Raw genomic sequence first — 17,947 nt, 5'->3', positions numbered from 1 at the left:
AAAAAAAAAAAAAAAAGGCATCTTATCAATCTATTAATTCTATTCCTTTAAACAAATTTATTAGACATTCAGAAACATTAACGTGCACAATATAAGAGGCCATCATTGTTTTTCATCTGCTCTTAGGAAGAATGGAAAGATAACCAAAAAAAATAAAATAAAATAGTAATAATAAAGTTTAACAGCATCATCGTCCTATTTGTTTGCAGACACAGGGGCCTCAACAACTGCTTATAGTCGCGGACGTGGATACGATCAAATCAGAGGGTGAACAGTTTCTTGATTGAATTGGTGTGTTAGGAGGACAGGTTGGAGACGATCATTTTCGAGGTACTGAAGATAAGTCTTCTGGGGTAGGTGCAGGTGGCTACTCTTCTGCCAGCAGAAAGGAAAAAAAAAAAAAAAGAAGAAGAAGAAAGAAAGGGTCAAATGAACCCTCCTTATCCAGAACCTGAATGCGGCTAAGTGATAAGGAGCCTTGCCTGTTGAGGTCACAAGCTGCGTGCAACCGGATCAGATTATGACTGCGGTCTCGCGCTCATTCGGCAGGGAACTAACTGAGGATTTATGGGCGGGCACCCCGTTTCCTCCAACAAATTTACACGTTTTTACCGTTAGATACATGACACGTAATTTAAATTTGAATTTGAAACTCAAATTTTACATATGTATCGTATATCTGATCGTAATATACATATATCGTTAATATATATAAGATTTATTCAAAAAAAAAAATAAGGGATGATCTTTAAAGAAATAGTAAGTAAATTCATAGTTAAGGTAGCTAGTAATTTTTCATATTATATAATGGATTATTTACATACATCTATTTACCTGTACTATCGACACATTTTTCAATCACTTTTTTTTTTTAATATCTCAGTGTTATAACATTATCAACACCACTCAGCTAGTTGAGCGCAGCACCGCCTCTGTGTGATTTTAGTTTCCAAAATCATTTGATTGGTGCTGTTCTCTTCTTTAATTAGAAAAAAAAAAAAAAAGAAGAAGCTAATAAAATAGGCCGCAATCTTGGCTACGCAAAGAGCGAAGAAGCATCTCGTTATATCATATCAATAATCAAAAAACAAGGACAAAAAAGGGTGTTGAGAAACTCAGCCCGCAGTCTCGTCTATGCAAAAGCTGCAACAAGCATTCCAAGCTTTACCTCACCCCTGCCCTGCCTACTCTTTCCTGCACTGTTATATTTATATTTCCCGATCGATCCACACCCCATATACTATAACTAAATCGAATCTCACCTCGAACAAGCTCTCTCTGCGTTCTTCCAGTGCTTTGCATAAAGCGAAGAAGGCATGAATTAAACTGGCCTTTCAATTGATGAGCCAAAAGAACTGATCATCATGCTTCTGCACAGTTGAAACATCTGAGGTCTTACATATGGATCCGATGTTTTCAGCCGTGCAGCCAAGGATGACTTGCCGGCAAGTTATTTCATGGTTTTACTTGCTTTCCAGATAATTCAGGAAACACAAGTTTAAACAATTTATAGTACGAAGCAAATTGTAGTACTATTTTTCTTTCTGTATCAAGTTTGTTTGGTATTCCAAGTAGATGTTTTTTTATCATTAACAGTGAAAGAAAATACAGAAATCTTTGTGAGCAAAACCGGCAAGTCTTCTTTGGCTCCGAGGCTGTATCGCATTCATATGTTATACCGTGATGATGTTCCAGTCCAGTATCGCTTAGGTCCTCAATGGAATGCTGCAAGATCATCTTTTTCCTTTCATTTTCTCTCTTCCTTTGTTAATTTTTTGTTCTAACAGAGTGAGGGTGGAATTTAAAGAAACGGGAAGAGAACAAAAAAGGGCTTTGAACCCAGAATCTTTAATCATTAAAGTCTCAATCTTAGTCACATATATCTGTCTCTCTTCTTTTTTTTTTTTCTAAAGGAAAACCAATATCTTATTTATTTGCATGTGGGGCTAGTTTTACCTTTTGAGCAACTTACTTGTACTAATTATCCATACCAAGCAAGTGAGTATTTTTCCTTTTAATTACTATATATCATTTTTTTTTTGGATATTTGACTAATATTAGAAGCATCTTTTATTTTTTTTTTTTTTAGATTTTTAATGTTTGTAGAAGGCATAATGCCGCTATTCTCGTAGTCATGGTTCCATCTAAGAGATGAATCGGTAAAAAGTTCAATAGAAACTAGTGTGAAAAGCACGCCCTCAAATTAACACTTTTAGAAGTTATTAGAATATTGTTTTGCCCAAAAAAAAAAAAAAAGAAGAAGAATTTATGATTTCTTTATGGAAACAAAAAAAAAAGTTATTATAAGTGGAAGTAATTATTAGAAGTTACTGAACTTAAGTAATTATTTTTAATAAATCTTGGCTTTTTATGAAGGTGAAATTGAACAATAAAAGGATGACACAAAATTTCAACACCAAACCCTCTACTCATGATTTATATATAGAATGATTAATGAATTCCAAGTTGAAAAGCATTCCAAATTGATAATTTTCATATCCATGATCGAAGACAACATATTGATTTAATCTCAATTTGACTATGATATCCCCACACTCTTCAGCACTTTTTTTTTGTCTTGAACTGCTTCTCCATGCTCGAATATTTGATGGATCAGTTGGAAGTGGGACTGACATAGACAAGGACAAAGTAGAGCAGTTGGGCTTCTAGAGATTTGAGTACTGAAAATGCGTTAAGATCAAATGATGTAGAAATGCGACTTGGGTCGAGGGAAAGCAGCGAGAATGCATCATCTAATTCGAGTCATCACACCTACTATCCACTTCGCTGATTTACTATTGGTGGTTTGAGAAAAGTCCAAACGTGCTTAGATATGCTATAGAGTGTTGCTACTATAAACTCTGGGTACGTCCCTGTGTCTTTCATGAGAGTTCAGATAAAAAATCAAGAACCAATTTTTCTTAGTGGTTTTGATCAGGGTTGCTACAACTGAGAAGAGACAGGGATGGAAACAAAAACGAAGGCAGTGAAACTTGAGGCTGGTGAAGCATCCAGAGCAAAGGGAGGTAGAGGAGTCTCAATATTTGATCTCATTCTGCGGATTGTTGCAATTGTTGGCACGTTAGGAAGTGCGATTGCCATGGGAACCACTAGTGAAACTCTTCCCTTCTTCAGTCAGTTCGTACAGTTCCAAGCTCAGTATGACGATTTTACTACCTTCACGTGAGTAATATAATTCGTTTTCCATCAAGCATTGCAATTCTGTTATATGCGTGATTGGTTTTTTCAATCACTAATACTATCACTGATGCAGAATAAACATTTTGTAACCTCTCTTTGTTCCTTTGTTCTTTTAAGACTCTTCGTGATTGTGAATGCAATTGTATGTGGATATCTTGCTCTTTCACTTCCGCTCTCCATCTACCACATTATCAGGAGCAGGGCAGCAAAGAGTAGAGTTCTACTGATCTTCTTGGACACGGTAGTACCCTTCTGATAGATTCCTTTTGCTCATTTTGCTCTGATCCTCAACAGAGTCCACAGCCACAACAGAAAATAATGAAGGTTGTTGCTGTTTCCCTTTAGGATTCTAACGCTCTCTTAGTTGTCCGCAGACAATGCTAGCTCTTCTAACCGCGGGAGCCTCAGCAGCAGCAGGCATAGTGTACTTGGCGCATAACGGGAATTCATCAGCCAACTGGTTTGCAATTTGCCAGCAATTCCAGGACTTCTGTCAGCGCGCCTCTGGATCTTTGATTGGTTCTTTCGTTGCAGTGGTTTCCATCGTTCTGCTTGTCATTTTGTCTGGCATAGCACTATCTAGGCACTAATCCCTTCAAAGGGAAATTTTAGTTAAACATCTATGTTGGTGTGCCGCTGTTTGTGGGATATGTAATCGCACTGATGTCTTCTGTTTGCGCGGTGCTTCTGTACATTCTCTTGGACTATGAGGTCTGTCTACCATTGAAGTGCACTGTGCACCCTCTTTTCCACCACCCCCAAAAAGAAACCAGTGTGCAGAAGGGATTCAGAATCTCAAACTCTGAATTTGAGATTGAACAGGAAATTAGTCCTTCAAGTTTGATAAATGCGTTTGTTTTGGGAAAAAAAAAAAAGGTTTGAGAATCAGGTTCTGAAACGCTGTTCCAAATTGGCTTTAGAAGCACTGCTAAACTACTATCAGAATAAAAAAATTGCTTAATAATTACTTTCGTGTAGAGAATTCAATGACCTCAAATGAAATCTCCACACAGCTCTCCCAAAAGAAGGGCTTCAGTATACAATCACTGGGTTTCCAAATGGTACATATTTTGGCATCCTACAATTGTGGAAACAACTGGAACCTGTTCATCGTTATGTTTTCAGAATAACAAAATGTACCGTTAAAATCCACATCCCAATTTCCTATACTAATAAATTGGGGTCCTGATACCTCCAAAGCAGATTGTAGCAGCAAGATCAATCCACCAAACTTCTCGTCAGTTGGGTGTACGCGTTCCCCTTGAAGGTGAAACTTACTTTGGCTATGCTAGTAATGCCACGAGATCGTCTATGGACTTGAGCGTCTTCTCATAGTACAAATACGATTCATAAACCTTGGGTGTTCGAACATAAATATCGAACTGAAGCACAAAACACCATTCCTTAGATTAAATTCTACCCACAAATGAAACAATTAAATTTGAACAAGAAGAAATAACTGTAACAAATGACCGGCATACCTCAGCCATGTTATCAACCAATTCATTAGCAGTCGCAATGTAGGACTTCCACCGGCCTCTTGGGATGGTAACGATTGCATTTTTCATGTCCTTGGAAAGATAGGATTGCTTCTGACGTATATACATCAGGACATAATTCCATGACATGGCCTCCAGCATTTCCCTGAGGCTATGAAGTCCTTGAGCAGTCTGTCGAATTCGGGCAGCTGCATCCTCGGGGGACAAGTCTGGCTCAAAGAACTTCTCCCATATGAATGAACGTGTGCCCCAATTCTCAGCCATTGCTGGTGGGGTTGTGTTGCCCAGCCCCTGCACTCCTGCTGCTACTGAAGTTGATAGAAATGCTGTGACGACTTTTCTTCTGAGGGTCAATGTATTCTCTTCAGGAGCTAAGGTTGCTTGGATTCTTGGGAGTAGCCGGCATGCATTTTGATGATTTTTGGGTGATATCTTGAATTGAGAATTGAATAAAGGTGTAGAGTTCATGAGGCTACTCGTGATTGTGTGCATAAGGTGAACAAACAGGAGGAAGAAGCAGTGTGTCAGTACTCAGCAGTAGACGAATGCCACAGACGGTTGGAACTCGGTCAGGTTTTGGTCGAACGCCTTGTAGCGGGCTGCCCGTTGCTACAAGATGGACCTTTGCTTTTGGTGACATGGCATTCGTTATCTTGTTTGTTGCCTGATTGAAACACTGCCTTTGTTTGCAATCCTTAGCTTCAAACACTTTCCTTTTTATTTTTTTTTTTTGGGGTGGATTTAAATATATTCTACAGAAATAAATCGACAAAAACTTCATAATTCTTAAGAATTAATTAATCATTTCTGAAACAAACTAGAATTGCTCCCAGTGGATAATTAATCTGTTAAATAACAAGGTCAGCCTGGGGGTGGGAACTGGGATGAGTTGGGAATATAATTATTATTGTAAAAAATTATCGGAAAAAAAAAACACACACACACACGCACACTGTTCCAATACCAAAGGTGTACTTACCAGGTATTTACAATAAGTCGCACCAACTGACCAACGTCGTTTTTGTCCAATGATGAGTTTACCGTTTACCACTAAGGTTGAAAAAAAAAAAAAAAAAAGTCACTAATTCTCCGCCTCCACCACTTCAGTCACTTACCCGACGCTCCCCGCCGGCCACCATAAAAATCCCACCAAAATGGTGTCAAATTTGCCGAAGTAGGACCATGGGGGTCGTGAGCTACTTCCGAATCAAAGGAACATTGAGTTGGCTGCAGAAGCTGACCCAAGAGTTCAAAACCGCCCGTGAAAGAAGATTAGTTAAATTAGTAGGTGGAGGTGTAGAGCCGTCTCCGTTCCCGTCGTTCCACACCCCTCCCACCGATGTCTGACCTCCTGCTGCTGCTACTCAGGTCTGCAGCTACGCCTCCCAACTCCAACATTTCTGTAATAAATGAAATTTTGCTTAGCTTTTTGTATGTTATGTTAACGGCTGATATTTGCCTTTCACCCTTGAGTTAAAACATTTGGACTCGAACTCGAGTTCGAGCTCGTTGAACTCTAGTTAAGCTCGAACTCGCATTCCAGCTGGGTTTTATTTTGCATTATTCGAGCTCAAATTCAAACTCATGCTCATCAGTCCAATTGAGCCTCATCGAGCTCAATCGAGCTTAATAAATATAAATTTATATTTTTATATAATTTTAAATAAGGAACAAAATAGGTATTTCATATTAATAAGTAAAAAAATTTAAAAAAACATATATATACATATGTATATATATGTATATATATATATATACATATGTATACGTGAAGTTTGATTAATCTCGACGACTTTTCGATCTTCACATATTAAAATCGAGCTGAACTCGTCAAGTAGCTTGTGTTGGAGATTGGTCAATGTGAGTTCGAGTTTTGACCGAGCAAGTTTGCGAGCTAGTCGATTAAAGTCGACTCATTTGCAACCTTAGTGTAGTCAGGTCTATATGTGTGTCAGTCATTTGCACGGATTCCTTAGTCTCCCCTCCTATAGAACAAGATAGATTAGGTTATAAGAATGTTATAATTGGGGTTTGCTAATTTATGCTTATTAGCATTAGCACTACTAGAAAAAGGAAAAATGGTGGGCATCGTTAAAGTTTTGATTTTTGATGGGATTTCTCAGCAACATGTAGCGCAGCATTATCTGTTCATGATATACCAATACATTGGGTTTCGTCTGGCTGCTTAATTCTTTATTCGATTCTCCTGCTTTCCTCAGCATCTGTCGTTTCACTGTTTTTGTTGCTGACAAGAATTAAGCGGGAGTTCCAAAGTTCTCATCTTTGCTTCCAAAATCAGTAATGATAAAGACCTTGCCCATTATTTGGTTATATCATACATGAACCTCGATTTTTGCCTCCATGATGTATTATTAGCGAGTTGAATTCTTGAAATTTAATTTATAATGCTGATAATGACCCACCGAGCCCTTTGAGGGAGTATTTGTATTAAGCATTATTTTGTTGCATTTCTTGACTCCCATGTCTTTCTAGGCTTATGCACATTGATATTACCAAACATGGTGCCCTTGTTAATTTATTTACTGTTAAAAGTGAATAATCATATCTAGATAAGCTACTATGGCACGACAATTTTGTGTTTGCAAGTTGGACTGGCTTTCATCCCCTTGCTGTTGAATTCTGTAGAAAGACAAATCTTATGCAAAATTTACTTATTAATTTATGTGTCCCCTCAAGGTGCTTCAGGATGTCTTGAAACTGATACTTTTAATCCATGTGCCATCGATAGAATTGTCATCATCCTATACTTCACAACATGCCCTGGAATCAGTTTGAACCTGTAGAATCTGCATAGGATTGCAAGTGCCATCTTCATCTGTAAGTATGCTGAATCCTTCCCAAGGCATATTCTTGGCCCAGCCTGCATTCACAAGTAATCAGATGATTAAGAGACCAAAGAGTTAGTCAAACCTGTAGTGTTTATGCTTATGATTGTTCAGGATAAGCCGTGATGAATGTTATGCTTTTGTTTGATTTTGTGCTTATACATGGTTATTGATGTAGAGGTAAATCTGGTTCTTTTGGTATACCTGAAAGGCGGTGAATTTGAAAGGAGATGCACTTTGGAAGCATCCTTCCTTGAGCCATCTCTCCGGCTTAAATGAAGCTGCATCAGGACCCCAATTGTACTCCATTCTCCCCATGGAGTATGGAACATATGTTACCATTCCTCCTGCTTTTACCCTGGTTCCATCTGGTAAAATGTCATCTTCCAGGATGCCCTTGGGATCCTGCAAAATTTTGGTCAGTAAAATAGATCCGCCTTTGCTGATTTTACAGTAAGGAAAATGGAGAATGTGCCAACCTGAGGAACAGCTGGATATAATCGAAGTGTTTCTGTAATTACAGCATGCAAGTAAAATAGTCTGCCTAAGGACTCATAATTGAGGAGTCCTGCAAATTGCATTACTCTCTTATTGAATGATTCAAAATCATCTCTCTGATACGGCTGCAATATGATATTTTCTTCTTTTGCCCTGGATTCCTCTAGAGTTTTTAGTTCTTCGTAAATCTTCTCTGCTACATCTTCATGAGTCATTATCATGTATATAGCCCAAGAAAGTGTTGTGGCTGTGGTGTCGCGACCAGCGATCACAAAATTCAGTACAACATCTCTTAGGCTTTTGTCAGTCATATGGTTGTCGGGATCTTTGCTGAGCTCGATAAATCTTGACAAGATGTCATGCTTAATCTGATAAATGATTGTCAAAGGCATCAGTGAGGTTACATGCTCGAAGAAAGCAGCGACTCTGCACTCTGCACAAGTTTATTAGTAAGCTGTTACATTTTTACCTTGGCATCCTTATTTGCCCCCTGAGCTTCTTCCAGCTCAGCCTTTCTTCTCCTTATAACAGAGTACGTGAAGTCATCAATAATTTTTATACTCTGGTCGAGAACAGCTTCTGATCCCACATTGAGAAATTTCTTTATTTTCCACAGAGGATCGATGAATCGTAGAGTCACAATTATGTTTGCAGTGTCAAATGCTTGTGCAAAGCGATTATCTGGCAATTCAGGGGCCAATGTTCCTATTTCTGCACCAAATCCCACTTTGCAAATGGAGTCCAAAGTCATCCTCATCAACAATTCCTGAAAATTAGTCAGTCCCTGTAGCTGTCAGTTAAAATTGATGGAACATTGATGGATCATGGTTAAACAGCAAAGGAGATTTGTAGGCATTTGCAACTCAACCCAACTCCCTTATCAGTGGCTTGTCTTTCGCAATTGAAAAAGAATAACTCAATTGTTTTAAGACAAGTTTAATGTCTATACGCAATTAAATGTCACCATCCGTATAAATGTCAGTTGTCCGATTGTCTTGAAAAGAATGATAGTCACCTGCATATCTATTTCCTGTTTCTGGTGAGATGCCTTGCTCAGAATTTCAGAAAGTTTAAGACTATACTCTCTGAAGACAACTGTACTGAAATCCCTCAAGTTCCTGGAAGCGAACTCAAAGCTTGCTGTCTTCCTTTGCTTTCTCCACAGCTCTCCATCAACATTAAAGATTCCATTACCAAGCAGCACTTCCATGTACGAATGATATGTGTCCCCCTATAAAAACGAAAATAAAGTTAAACCAACTTATGGAGGATTATCCCAGTGCCAGCACATATGCGTAACAGATGAAAAGTCTTACGGTATAAAGCATGAGGTGAAGTCTACAGAAAATCAGCCATACAAGCACTCGGACCTAATAACCGGGCATATGCATCACTCAGTTCTTTTTCAGGATAGGAACAGGAATGGGTGATTCTCTGGTTTTCAAGAAAGTGACAGAAAAAGTTCAATAAAAGGGATAAAAGAAGAGACAGCATGATTAAATCACCTTTGGATAATTCCCGAAGTTGGTTTTGAGAACATGTTCCACATTCGTTGGATCAGCAATGTAAGTGTAAGTGGTGAACGGCATTGGGACCACGACAGTTCTTGACCGTGCATTTGGTCATAGTTCAACAGCTGTTCGATGGCAGCGCCTACCAATGGCCACGTTTTGGGACATCCCTTCACATTCCTTTGCTTCAACCTGTGAATGAGAACCCATGATACTAAGATAACCATGCAAGCAACAAAGATCAATATCTCCATGCTGTTTCTGTAGTTATTATCATCACTGTCATGAGCTGGAGAGTACTTTCGATCCAAAGGAGTGGAGATTAGATGGTTTTTGGCCCTTTCTTCCATGTTAGGACTGGCTCGAGCGAGCGAGATCTAATCAGAGATGCCACTTTTTTTTTTTTTTTCTTCAACGAAATTGATCGTTGAAAGGTGTTGGATGAGGGGTTATTAATCTTTGTACGATGTTCATGCCATGCCGCTCAAATGAGTTGGTGAAGAACTGGTAACCGATAATTAATTGGCTACAATTTCGCCCCAACCATCTTTGTATGGTATGAGTTTTTAAACGTTTCATGCTCTTGGCGATCCCGACCTAACTTCTCTCGTGCAAGAAATCAGAATTGCAAGACGAATTTAGAGCTTAAAATTCCAACCAATTAATATGTATACGCAAAATTTTTTTCTAGTAATAATACGCATCCTGAAGTCACGCAGCAAACGTACAAAAGAATTTATCAATTACGGCGGTTAACGAACCAATTGAAATCCTTCTTCTTTTGTCATTTTTCTGCTTTTCTTCTTTCGTAATCTTCCCCGGAAGGAGAGAGGCGGCGGCGGCGAAAGGCTGATTTGTGATTCACCTCATCCACCATGAGTTGAATGGGGTGAAACAAAAAAAACAACAACAACAACAAAAACATATGCATCAGACTTCGATGCTTAATTATCTGATTAAAAGCATGCTGATTTGCTAAATCAGGGCCATATTTAATTAGCCGTGACAGTCTAAACTCAAAATATTCAAAAGTATCGAACATGTCAACGTAGACAACTTTTTTTTTTTTTTTTGTGGGAAGCATCAACGTAGAAAGAAAACCTTGGTGCATGCAACTTTTTTGGCTCGTGCATGCACCAAAGTTTTTGGTACTGACAAATCATGAAAGTTCTTCGCCCGATTGGTCCTGCGTCAATCAAGTCTTTATTCTTTTCTCGTTTTAGGAAATTGGCTCTGACGGACATAGACTGGTGGTAATTTGAGTTTATCCTGTTTCATTGAAATAATCTTCGTTCGGAGTCCAATGTTTTGGAGTAATCTCCTAAACGCCGCTCTCATTGGCCGATGCTGAAATGTATAGCGATAATGAATTGTAGTATTATTATACTAATTAATAGAACTAAACTAAACTTGACGACCCCATACACCTTGGCACGCGCAGGAAGGAGACGTGCCTCTGGCAGCTAAGTATTTAAAATCCAAAATCCACGCCATCTCTGGCTTCTTTTGTCCTTTAGTCAGTTTGAAATTCAACAATGTCAGTTGAGCTCCCTTTTTTTTTTTTTTTTTGGGTTCAAAGTAGGGATAATTTCGAATACCTCCCATTGGGTTTCTCTTTAGTGTCACACCGAGAACCCTTGAAGTTTTTAAAATCCCACGTACTTCCCTTATCGGCTTGACAAGATTAGATGTCCCCGTTAAGAGTCGCGAATTGAAGCATTACCCTTGCACTCTTAAAGCATTACCCTTGCACTCTTAATAACTATTTAAATAAAAAAAAAGGAAAATTTTAAACCCAAAAATGTAAGCAAACCAGTATGATTAAATGGCCATCCAATTAGTATTGGGCCGTATTTCTGTGTTAGGTGGTGGTGAGACAACAAAAGAGGTAGTTAAATTAAATTTAGTCAAAGTCAGTCGCTTAGAAGGATTTTAGTAAGCAATTAATACTTAGGAAATTTTGTTGGACGGATTTGAATAAGTCAAGCAACGTTTTTAGGAAGTATGTTTTAATACATGATATAATTCAAGTTCTACTCAAATTTAAAATAATATTTTTCATAGATGTGGTTTGCATGTAAATCCTAATTATAGAAAAAAGTTATAAATATGCTAGTATTAGAAAGATTAATAAATAAATGATCTCATGATCAAGTATCTAGAAATTGCCTATGCTACTTTTTTTTTTTTTCCTTGAAAACACGTCTATTATGATAGGTAATAGTGGTTGAATTTTCGTAAAATTACTTGCTATCGCATTTATAATTTCTTAGATTTTCACCTTTACTTTTTAACTTCATTTTATTTTTTTTTATTATTGCTATAAAGTTCATAAATAGGATAACATGAAGGTAGTATTAGAATAAAATTTTATCTCAAACAAGCTAAAATGTTACAATAAATGTAAATCCAAAGGAGATAAATGAGATTTTAAGAATTTCAGAGATTTCAAGTGATATTATGACTAACGTTAGGAGAAGATTCTGAAATTATCCAACGCAAAAATTTCCTAAAGGTGAGGTGATGTCTAATATGAGGAATCCTTATCCGCATAATTAAGACCATTCCCCCATTATAGACCCGAAAAGCAGAAAAAACAAAGAAAAAGAAAAAGACAAAAGCCCACACTAGCAGCAGGTCACCCAAACCAAACCTGTTCGCCGAGCCAACTTTAGGTGCAAATAATTATATATTTGCCCCCAGAAGTTCGGGGTCAATGACAAAGCACCCTCCATATTTGCGAGACTTACAAATTACCTCCTATTGACTAAAGGTCAAATGTATGCGAGTAACAAAGAGATAATTATACCCTCATTATAGGAAATTGGCTTATGATCCTTTTAATCATCAGGGGGCAATTTGTGAGTTTCATAAGTAAAAGAGATAATATGCTACCGATCACGAATAAAAGGGAGCTGATATATTATTATTAAGCTTAAGTAAAAGAGAAATTTGATAGTGATCCCCAACAATAGAGGGCCAATATGTAATTAAGCTTAAATTTTAAATTCTTCCTTGGAAATGAGTGTTTTTTATTTTTATCTTTTTGATAAGGGAATCGCTATTTGAGAGTGCGCACCGAGTAAACCCCGTCCCATGCAATAACTCGCCAACCACACAAAGGAGTAAAATGCACTAAGTAAGCCCTGCATGATGGCCGGATGGATGTTCTAGAAGAGGTTCGAACCCGGGTTAGTAGGAAACGGACGTTTTATTATTATTGTTCACCCATTGTAAGCATTGTTGTGCTGTTATACTCCGAAGAGACGTGTAATTTGCAGTGAAGTTTTTACACATTAAGGAAAACAGAGGATAGTAGAATGCTACACCTCAGATGCTATTCGAGGGCACATCTCAAGAGGATTCAAGAGACCGATCTTGGCATGAATGTGATTCTTGGGCTCCTTTGATAATGTTGGATTGAATTGGATACAGATACGTCTCAGCAGTCATTTTGGCTGTATCAACATAAACCAATTGTAAAGTAACATGTGTAATCTGTGCTTGCCCAAGATATTTGTTTCTTGTTCTTCCACTAGCACGTTATTTTAGTCGTCCTAAGATGGAGTATCTGATTTTTTTTTTTGTGTCGGACAAGTAATATAATATAATGGAGTATATGATTTTTGTACAAGGGATTGCTGACATCAGCGTTTTGGGATGACTTGGAAGATACTTTGTGGATTCCTTGGGATAAATTTTGTACAAGATTGCTGATATCAATTTTGGACAGACTTGTAAGCTATTGCTTATCACAAACTAAGAAAAATTATACAAATTTTTTAAACAATTTCTGATCCTTATCACCCCAGATGCACATCCCTATTGGCAATCCCCAACCCTTTTTTGTTAACACAACAAAATGTGCATCACTGGAATTCGTAAACCGGGTGCACATAGACCGGCTGGTTCAAGATTCCACTCTGATTTCCCTGGAACTGGTGTGGGACTTCTCCTAATTGTCTTGAAACATGATTTCCGTTGCTGTTAACTATGTTTTGATTATCGTAGACTGCATTATAAGAATTGTCTCCAAATAGCTGTGAAATCGTGCCCATGCACTCCATTTCCCATAGATGAGATAGCGAGCAAATCCTGGGGAATTTCGACAACTGTGTTTGCTGTGGTTCGCAACTAGCCGCATCAGCCGTTGTCAGAGTCTCGGTACTTTGATCCTCAGCTTTGATATCAAGGGCTTTTCCCAAATTTTTCTTCTTATAAATTCTGCAAAGAACCCAATCATCCAGCTGCAACAAACATGCAAAAAGGAAACGTTGGAAATTGTTATTGCTCTCTTCAATCTGAAATGGACAAAGGAGAAGAAATTAAGCTTACCCTCATGGAACCATTTTGCTTGTTAGGTTGAGATCTTGGTTCACTCAAGCGATATTCATGCATAATCCAATCAGTCTTGATACCCTTCGGAGGTCTGCCCTGGTAGAAAACAAGTGCTTTCTTGACCCCAACATATTTAGATCCACTGTAGATAGACTTGTCCGTTCCAGTGGCCTTCCAGTAACCTGATACAGCTGCCCTATTGGGACGTACTCCATTTGGGTATTTCCTATCTCGAGGGGTAAAGAAATACCATTCATTTTCGCCAAATTCGGTTTTCTCTACATTTTACAAGATCATAAAGCACAGTCAGTACAAAATTGATCCATTCATCAAGATAACATAAGCTTAACACAATATTGAAATCAGTATGTATCTGTTATATGGTATACCAACCAGGCAAATCCCAGGGATCAAACTTATAGATGTCAACTTCAGGGATAATTGAAACGGGGCATGGCCTAGAAATAGCCTGGTTTCTTAGGTAATACATGATTAGTTCTTCATCAGTGGGATGGAATCTAAAACCAGGAGGGAGGTCAGAACTGTTTCTTCCTACCATAGTTTTCTGGTGGGGTTTCAGAGAATTAGGAAATGATTATTGCTGTTAAATCAGGGGGAGGATAGTTTTGACAGGGAATATATCACGTAGCTAGACTAAGGAGGTGCTGGTGGGAAGGCTAGGGGTTGAGGGAGTTGAAAAAAAAAAGCAAGAAGAGAAGGAAAGGATTTGAAATGTTGGCAAGGAGAGGGAGTGGCCTTTTATTTACGAGGGTTTTTTGTCGCGATGCCTGGATTACATCAGAATAAGATTGGTTGTTTTGACTAGCATACCTCGTATGAGGATCGCATGCCATGCTTGCTGGATGAGGCAAAATGCTTTACTCTTCCTTTCTTCTATGGATAACAACTGGATTAGAATGAGAATATCCTTTCCTATTTTGTGCTGCTTTAACCAACTTAATTAATTTCGAGTTTGAATACTCTCTTGTACTTTCTTTGATGTTACAGTTTTTTGTTACACCGCGTATTAGGATGATATATATAACTCTGCTTACCTTTACTGAGTGCTCTTTACCAATAATTGATGTCTCATGTATCAACTAGCACTCGTATAGAATTAATTAGAACACAGTGTCCTCTTATTTAATATCCAATAATAGTTTGATGGATCGTAGGCTCTCACGGATCTTAAATGAAAAGACACATATCATTTCACACACGTATGTATATGGTGTAACAAGGATTGCAATACTAGCTAAAAGTGTCCTATGATATCCAAAGCCCTTAATTCTAGCCGCATGAGTTAGTAATTTGAAAAATTCCTCCTTTCATTAGTCTCAGTCAGCAACTTTGCTGGAGGGACGGACAACAGAAAATTTGGACTCGTAGCTAGGACCAGGATGCTATTTAGCTATTTTCTTGGTTCTTTCCTGGTGTACGGATGAAATCACGCGTGACAGTTCTGCAAATGGGAGGATTTAGTCACATTTTCTTCATTTGTCGGATCAATGCACCTTGAATAAATTAATAGTATCTTCTTCCAAACCGAAAAGCAATTAATGCTCATAATAAATGTTGACTTTGCGGTGGTGCAGTTAGCTATTTTCACATTTGTTCACGTAAAGTTCAAGCAAGAAAATGTCCAGGAGCAGAGCCTTCTTCAAAAGATCGATAGTCCCATGCTATGCATTGCTATTTGCTAGCAGTAAATGCTAGTGAGGAGAATGAAACTAAAACCCTCACGACCAATAAGCTCAAAAATAAATTAAATGATTTGGAGCTGAAGGGTTGAAGAAGGGCTACTAGAGCAAGTTCTTCAAAGCTTCACAAGCACTATTCCTGCATGCTTAACTGCGTGTGAAGCAAAATAAATACGCAGAGCCGCTAAACATGGCAGTGTCTCCGGTCAATAGCGTGAAGGGCGTACATGGCTTCTTCCTCGTTCCTGCTCGAGGAAGCGGCCATACGATTCAAATCTTGATTTGTCAGTTGAAAACAAAACCAATAATTTTTTTTAAAAAAAAAAAAAAATTCAAGAAAGGACTCGTGTGTTTATTTTGATGAATTAGTCTCCGGAAGTAGCTATCAGCCCCCACTTCGCGAGGCGACGCGTGTCCATCCCAATGGCGTCTGGACAGAGATAAGCATCAGCTGGGAATGGAAGGAAGCATGCGGTTGAGTTCTTGTGGTTCTTATCTGCCCACCTCAATCACCACAACTGCGGGGTCTTCCATTCCATTCTTCTACTGCCAGAGAGACTTTGACTGCTACCACGGCTTGCATCTTACTCTCAAAATTGAAGAAGATTTTTAACCCTGTAACTTCAAGCCACGTGTTGGGGTTTGATCGTTTTGGATTAACTTCCCATCTTATTCACACGTGGCACCGTAGTCGAGAAAGTAAGCATATTTAGGTGAGTTCTTGTCCGTTTTTGCTAATGATAAGCAAATTCTTAATTGTACCTTTTGGCATGTGCCGACACTGCCGAACAAATGCTAAAAAGTCAAGAAATGAGTTTTTTTTTTTTTTTTTTCAAAAGAAAAGAAAAGTACTACATGTTGTATAAAACTTATGTCTTGTTTGGATGGCTTGTTTTCATCGGAAAATATTATCGTTTTCCGTGATCACATTTCCCTATCACCTTTTTCTCTCACATATATCAAATCGCTACAGTATTTTTTCCATGAAAAATGACGGAAAATGCAATCCAAACACAATTTTAGTACTCGCTAAGAATTGTTGTATTGATACGTTTATTAATGGATGGATGGATACTTACATGTTGAATGATGATTGATTTTTGTATTTTGCCCTACTGAATAATCCTATATTAGAGAATTGAGCTAAAGCTCATGAAAAGAATATTCTGTGAACTTCAGCCATAAAATAGTAGTTTGAATCATATACTACTGCAAGATACTCTTGTCAATTTTCACTCGCTTAAATTATCTTTTAATAGTCCATTAATATATAGTGGTTGTTGTAGTTTTAGGGGCTTGTCTTTATGGACTTGCTCAATTTTTCCAAGTACCCTTCTCTTTTTGTGGGTTTTCTTAGCTGCTTATGCACCACATCAAGGGACGATCAATGTATATACTTTAAAACTTGATCTATTTTTTTTTTCCCTGCAAAACTTTAACATATTTTGGTTTTTGGACAAGCTTCTGTCTTTTTCTGGGGGTGAAATATGTGATATATATATATATATATGTTTATTTGATTTCCTCGAGGAAGATCTGTCACTGCTTTAGATCTGCCATTGAATTTTTCTAGAGGTTTAGAATATCTTTAAAGATGATTAAAGAAATAATAAAACAAATAAATTAAAGAAAGTGAGAATTGTTCCAAATATTGAAGCCATCCTTCGTCCAAGCTATATGCCCTCAGTGATGCCAAAATAGAAAAATAAAATTTGATCATTTAACTTCAAACATTGACAAGTACCGCAGAACAATTCAAAGTTGTACAAGTCGACTACCGTGGGATGATGGGATTAAGGGCCATCTGACTCGTAATCGTCACGTACAATGTATCCACTAACACAACAATAATAACGTATACTGACACGATAAACATATAACGAAGATAAATATGCATGCTCAAAGAAACAATAATGGCATTCCTTCGCATTTTTAGGGGATTCATAAATTCAATCCGAAAACAAAAAAAAATAGTCATCCACAGCAGAAATAGCTCTCTACAATTAATTATATTTGCAATTGTAGAGAGTTCAAAGACCCCTCAACCGGCACAGTCATGATTTAGCAGTCATATTAATTGAGCAAAAAAGGACTTGATGGGCTTATGCTCGGCGCGCACATTACTGTCCAACTTTTGATGTGTCGAATTTTCTTTTCTCCATTACTATTGTTTGATCAAAAGATCCAGCCAGTTTTTCCACATAGTACAATTACTGAAGTAGCTATCATCCCTGGTTATGGGACATTTTCAATAGAAAGTTTTACACAGGTGGAATGTTTTCATTAGCTTCAACTCTATGGCCGAAAGAATCTGCAGCATCTGGCTTTCAATAGGTGGAGATTGACAATTCAAA

General features: G+C 37.9%; 3 protein-coding genes, 1 long non-coding RNA gene and 1 pseudogene across 8 annotated transcripts; 2 read left to right on the top strand and 3 right to left on the bottom strand.

Annotated features, from left to right (window-relative positions):
* The first annotated feature begins 997 nt into the window (after positions 1-997).
* LOC140016749 (casparian strip membrane protein 1-like) lies at positions 998-3,956 on the top strand. 2 transcript variants are annotated; one of them, XM_072070447.1, is made up of 4 exons: positions 998-2,865; positions 2,939-3,183; positions 3,319-3,442; positions 3,576-3,956. In XM_072070447.1, exons 2-4 carry the CDS (start codon positions 2,966-2,968, stop codon positions 3,789-3,791), a joined length of 558 nt encoding a protein of 185 aa, XP_071926548.1. In that variant the 5' UTR covers positions 998-2,865; positions 2,939-2,965; the 3' UTR covers positions 3,792-3,956. The 2 variants fall into 2 exon arrangements, with proteins under 2 accessions (XP_071926548.1, XP_071926547.1); XM_072070446.1 differs by having other exon boundaries at positions 2,926-3,183.
* Positions 3,957-4,188: 232 nt separating this feature from the next.
* LOC113716676 (photosynthetic NDH subunit of lumenal location 2, chloroplastic) lies at positions 4,189-5,517 on the bottom strand. Its single transcript, XM_027241073.2, has 2 exons — positions 4,683-5,517; positions 4,189-4,583 (listed from the first exon to the last, which is right to left on the bottom strand). The coding sequence occupies exons 1-2, from the start codon at positions 5,190-5,192 to the stop codon at positions 4,485-4,487; spliced, it is 609 nt and encodes a 202-aa protein (XP_027096874.2). The 5' UTR covers positions 5,193-5,517; the 3' UTR covers positions 4,189-4,484.
* A 32-nt stretch (positions 5,518-5,549) lies between these two features.
* LOC113716679 (uncharacterized) lies at positions 5,550-9,081 on the top strand. Of its 3 annotated transcripts, XR_011822952.1 has the most exons (4): positions 5,550-6,068; positions 6,920-7,538; positions 7,725-8,576; positions 8,661-9,081. It is a non-coding gene; the product is annotated as an uncharacterized lncRNA (long non-coding RNA). The 3 variants fall into 3 exon arrangements; XR_011822953.1 differs by lacking the exons at positions 7,725-8,576; positions 8,661-9,081 and having other exon boundaries at positions 5,937-6,068; positions 7,398-7,618; XR_011822951.1 differs by lacking the exons at positions 7,725-8,576; positions 8,661-9,081 and having other exon boundaries at positions 5,965-6,068; positions 6,920-7,618.
* On the bottom strand, positions 7,211-9,905 carry LOC140016748 (cytochrome P450 704B1-like; annotated as a pseudogene). The gene is made up of 6 exons (XR_011822950.1): positions 9,550-9,905; positions 9,060-9,275; positions 8,514-8,810; positions 8,026-8,412; positions 7,751-7,951; positions 7,211-7,581 (listed from the first exon to the last, which is right to left on the bottom strand). The product of XR_011822950.1 is annotated as a cytochrome P450 704B1-like (transcript).
* Positions 9,906-13,216: 3,311 nt separating this feature from the next.
* LOC113716505 (NAC domain-containing protein 2) lies at positions 13,217-14,626 on the bottom strand. Its single transcript, XM_027240873.2, has 3 exons — positions 14,287-14,626; positions 13,891-14,171; positions 13,217-13,802 (listed from the first exon to the last, which is right to left on the bottom strand). Exons 1-3 carry the CDS (start codon positions 14,450-14,452, stop codon positions 13,425-13,427), a joined length of 825 nt encoding a protein of 274 aa, XP_027096674.1. The 5' UTR covers positions 14,453-14,626; the 3' UTR covers positions 13,217-13,424.
* Positions 14,627-17,947: the final 3,321 nt, after the last annotated feature.

Source organism: Coffea arabica, chromosome 11c, assembly GCF_036785885.1.
Source record: "Coffea arabica cultivar ET-39 chromosome 11c, Coffea Arabica ET-39 HiFi, whole genome shotgun sequence".
In the NCBI taxonomy this organism is placed as follows: Eukaryota; Viridiplantae; Streptophyta; class Magnoliopsida; order Gentianales; family Rubiaceae; genus Coffea; species Coffea arabica.
Note: the sequence above shows the minus strand (reverse complement) of the source record. Positions and strands in the feature narration are given on the sequence as shown.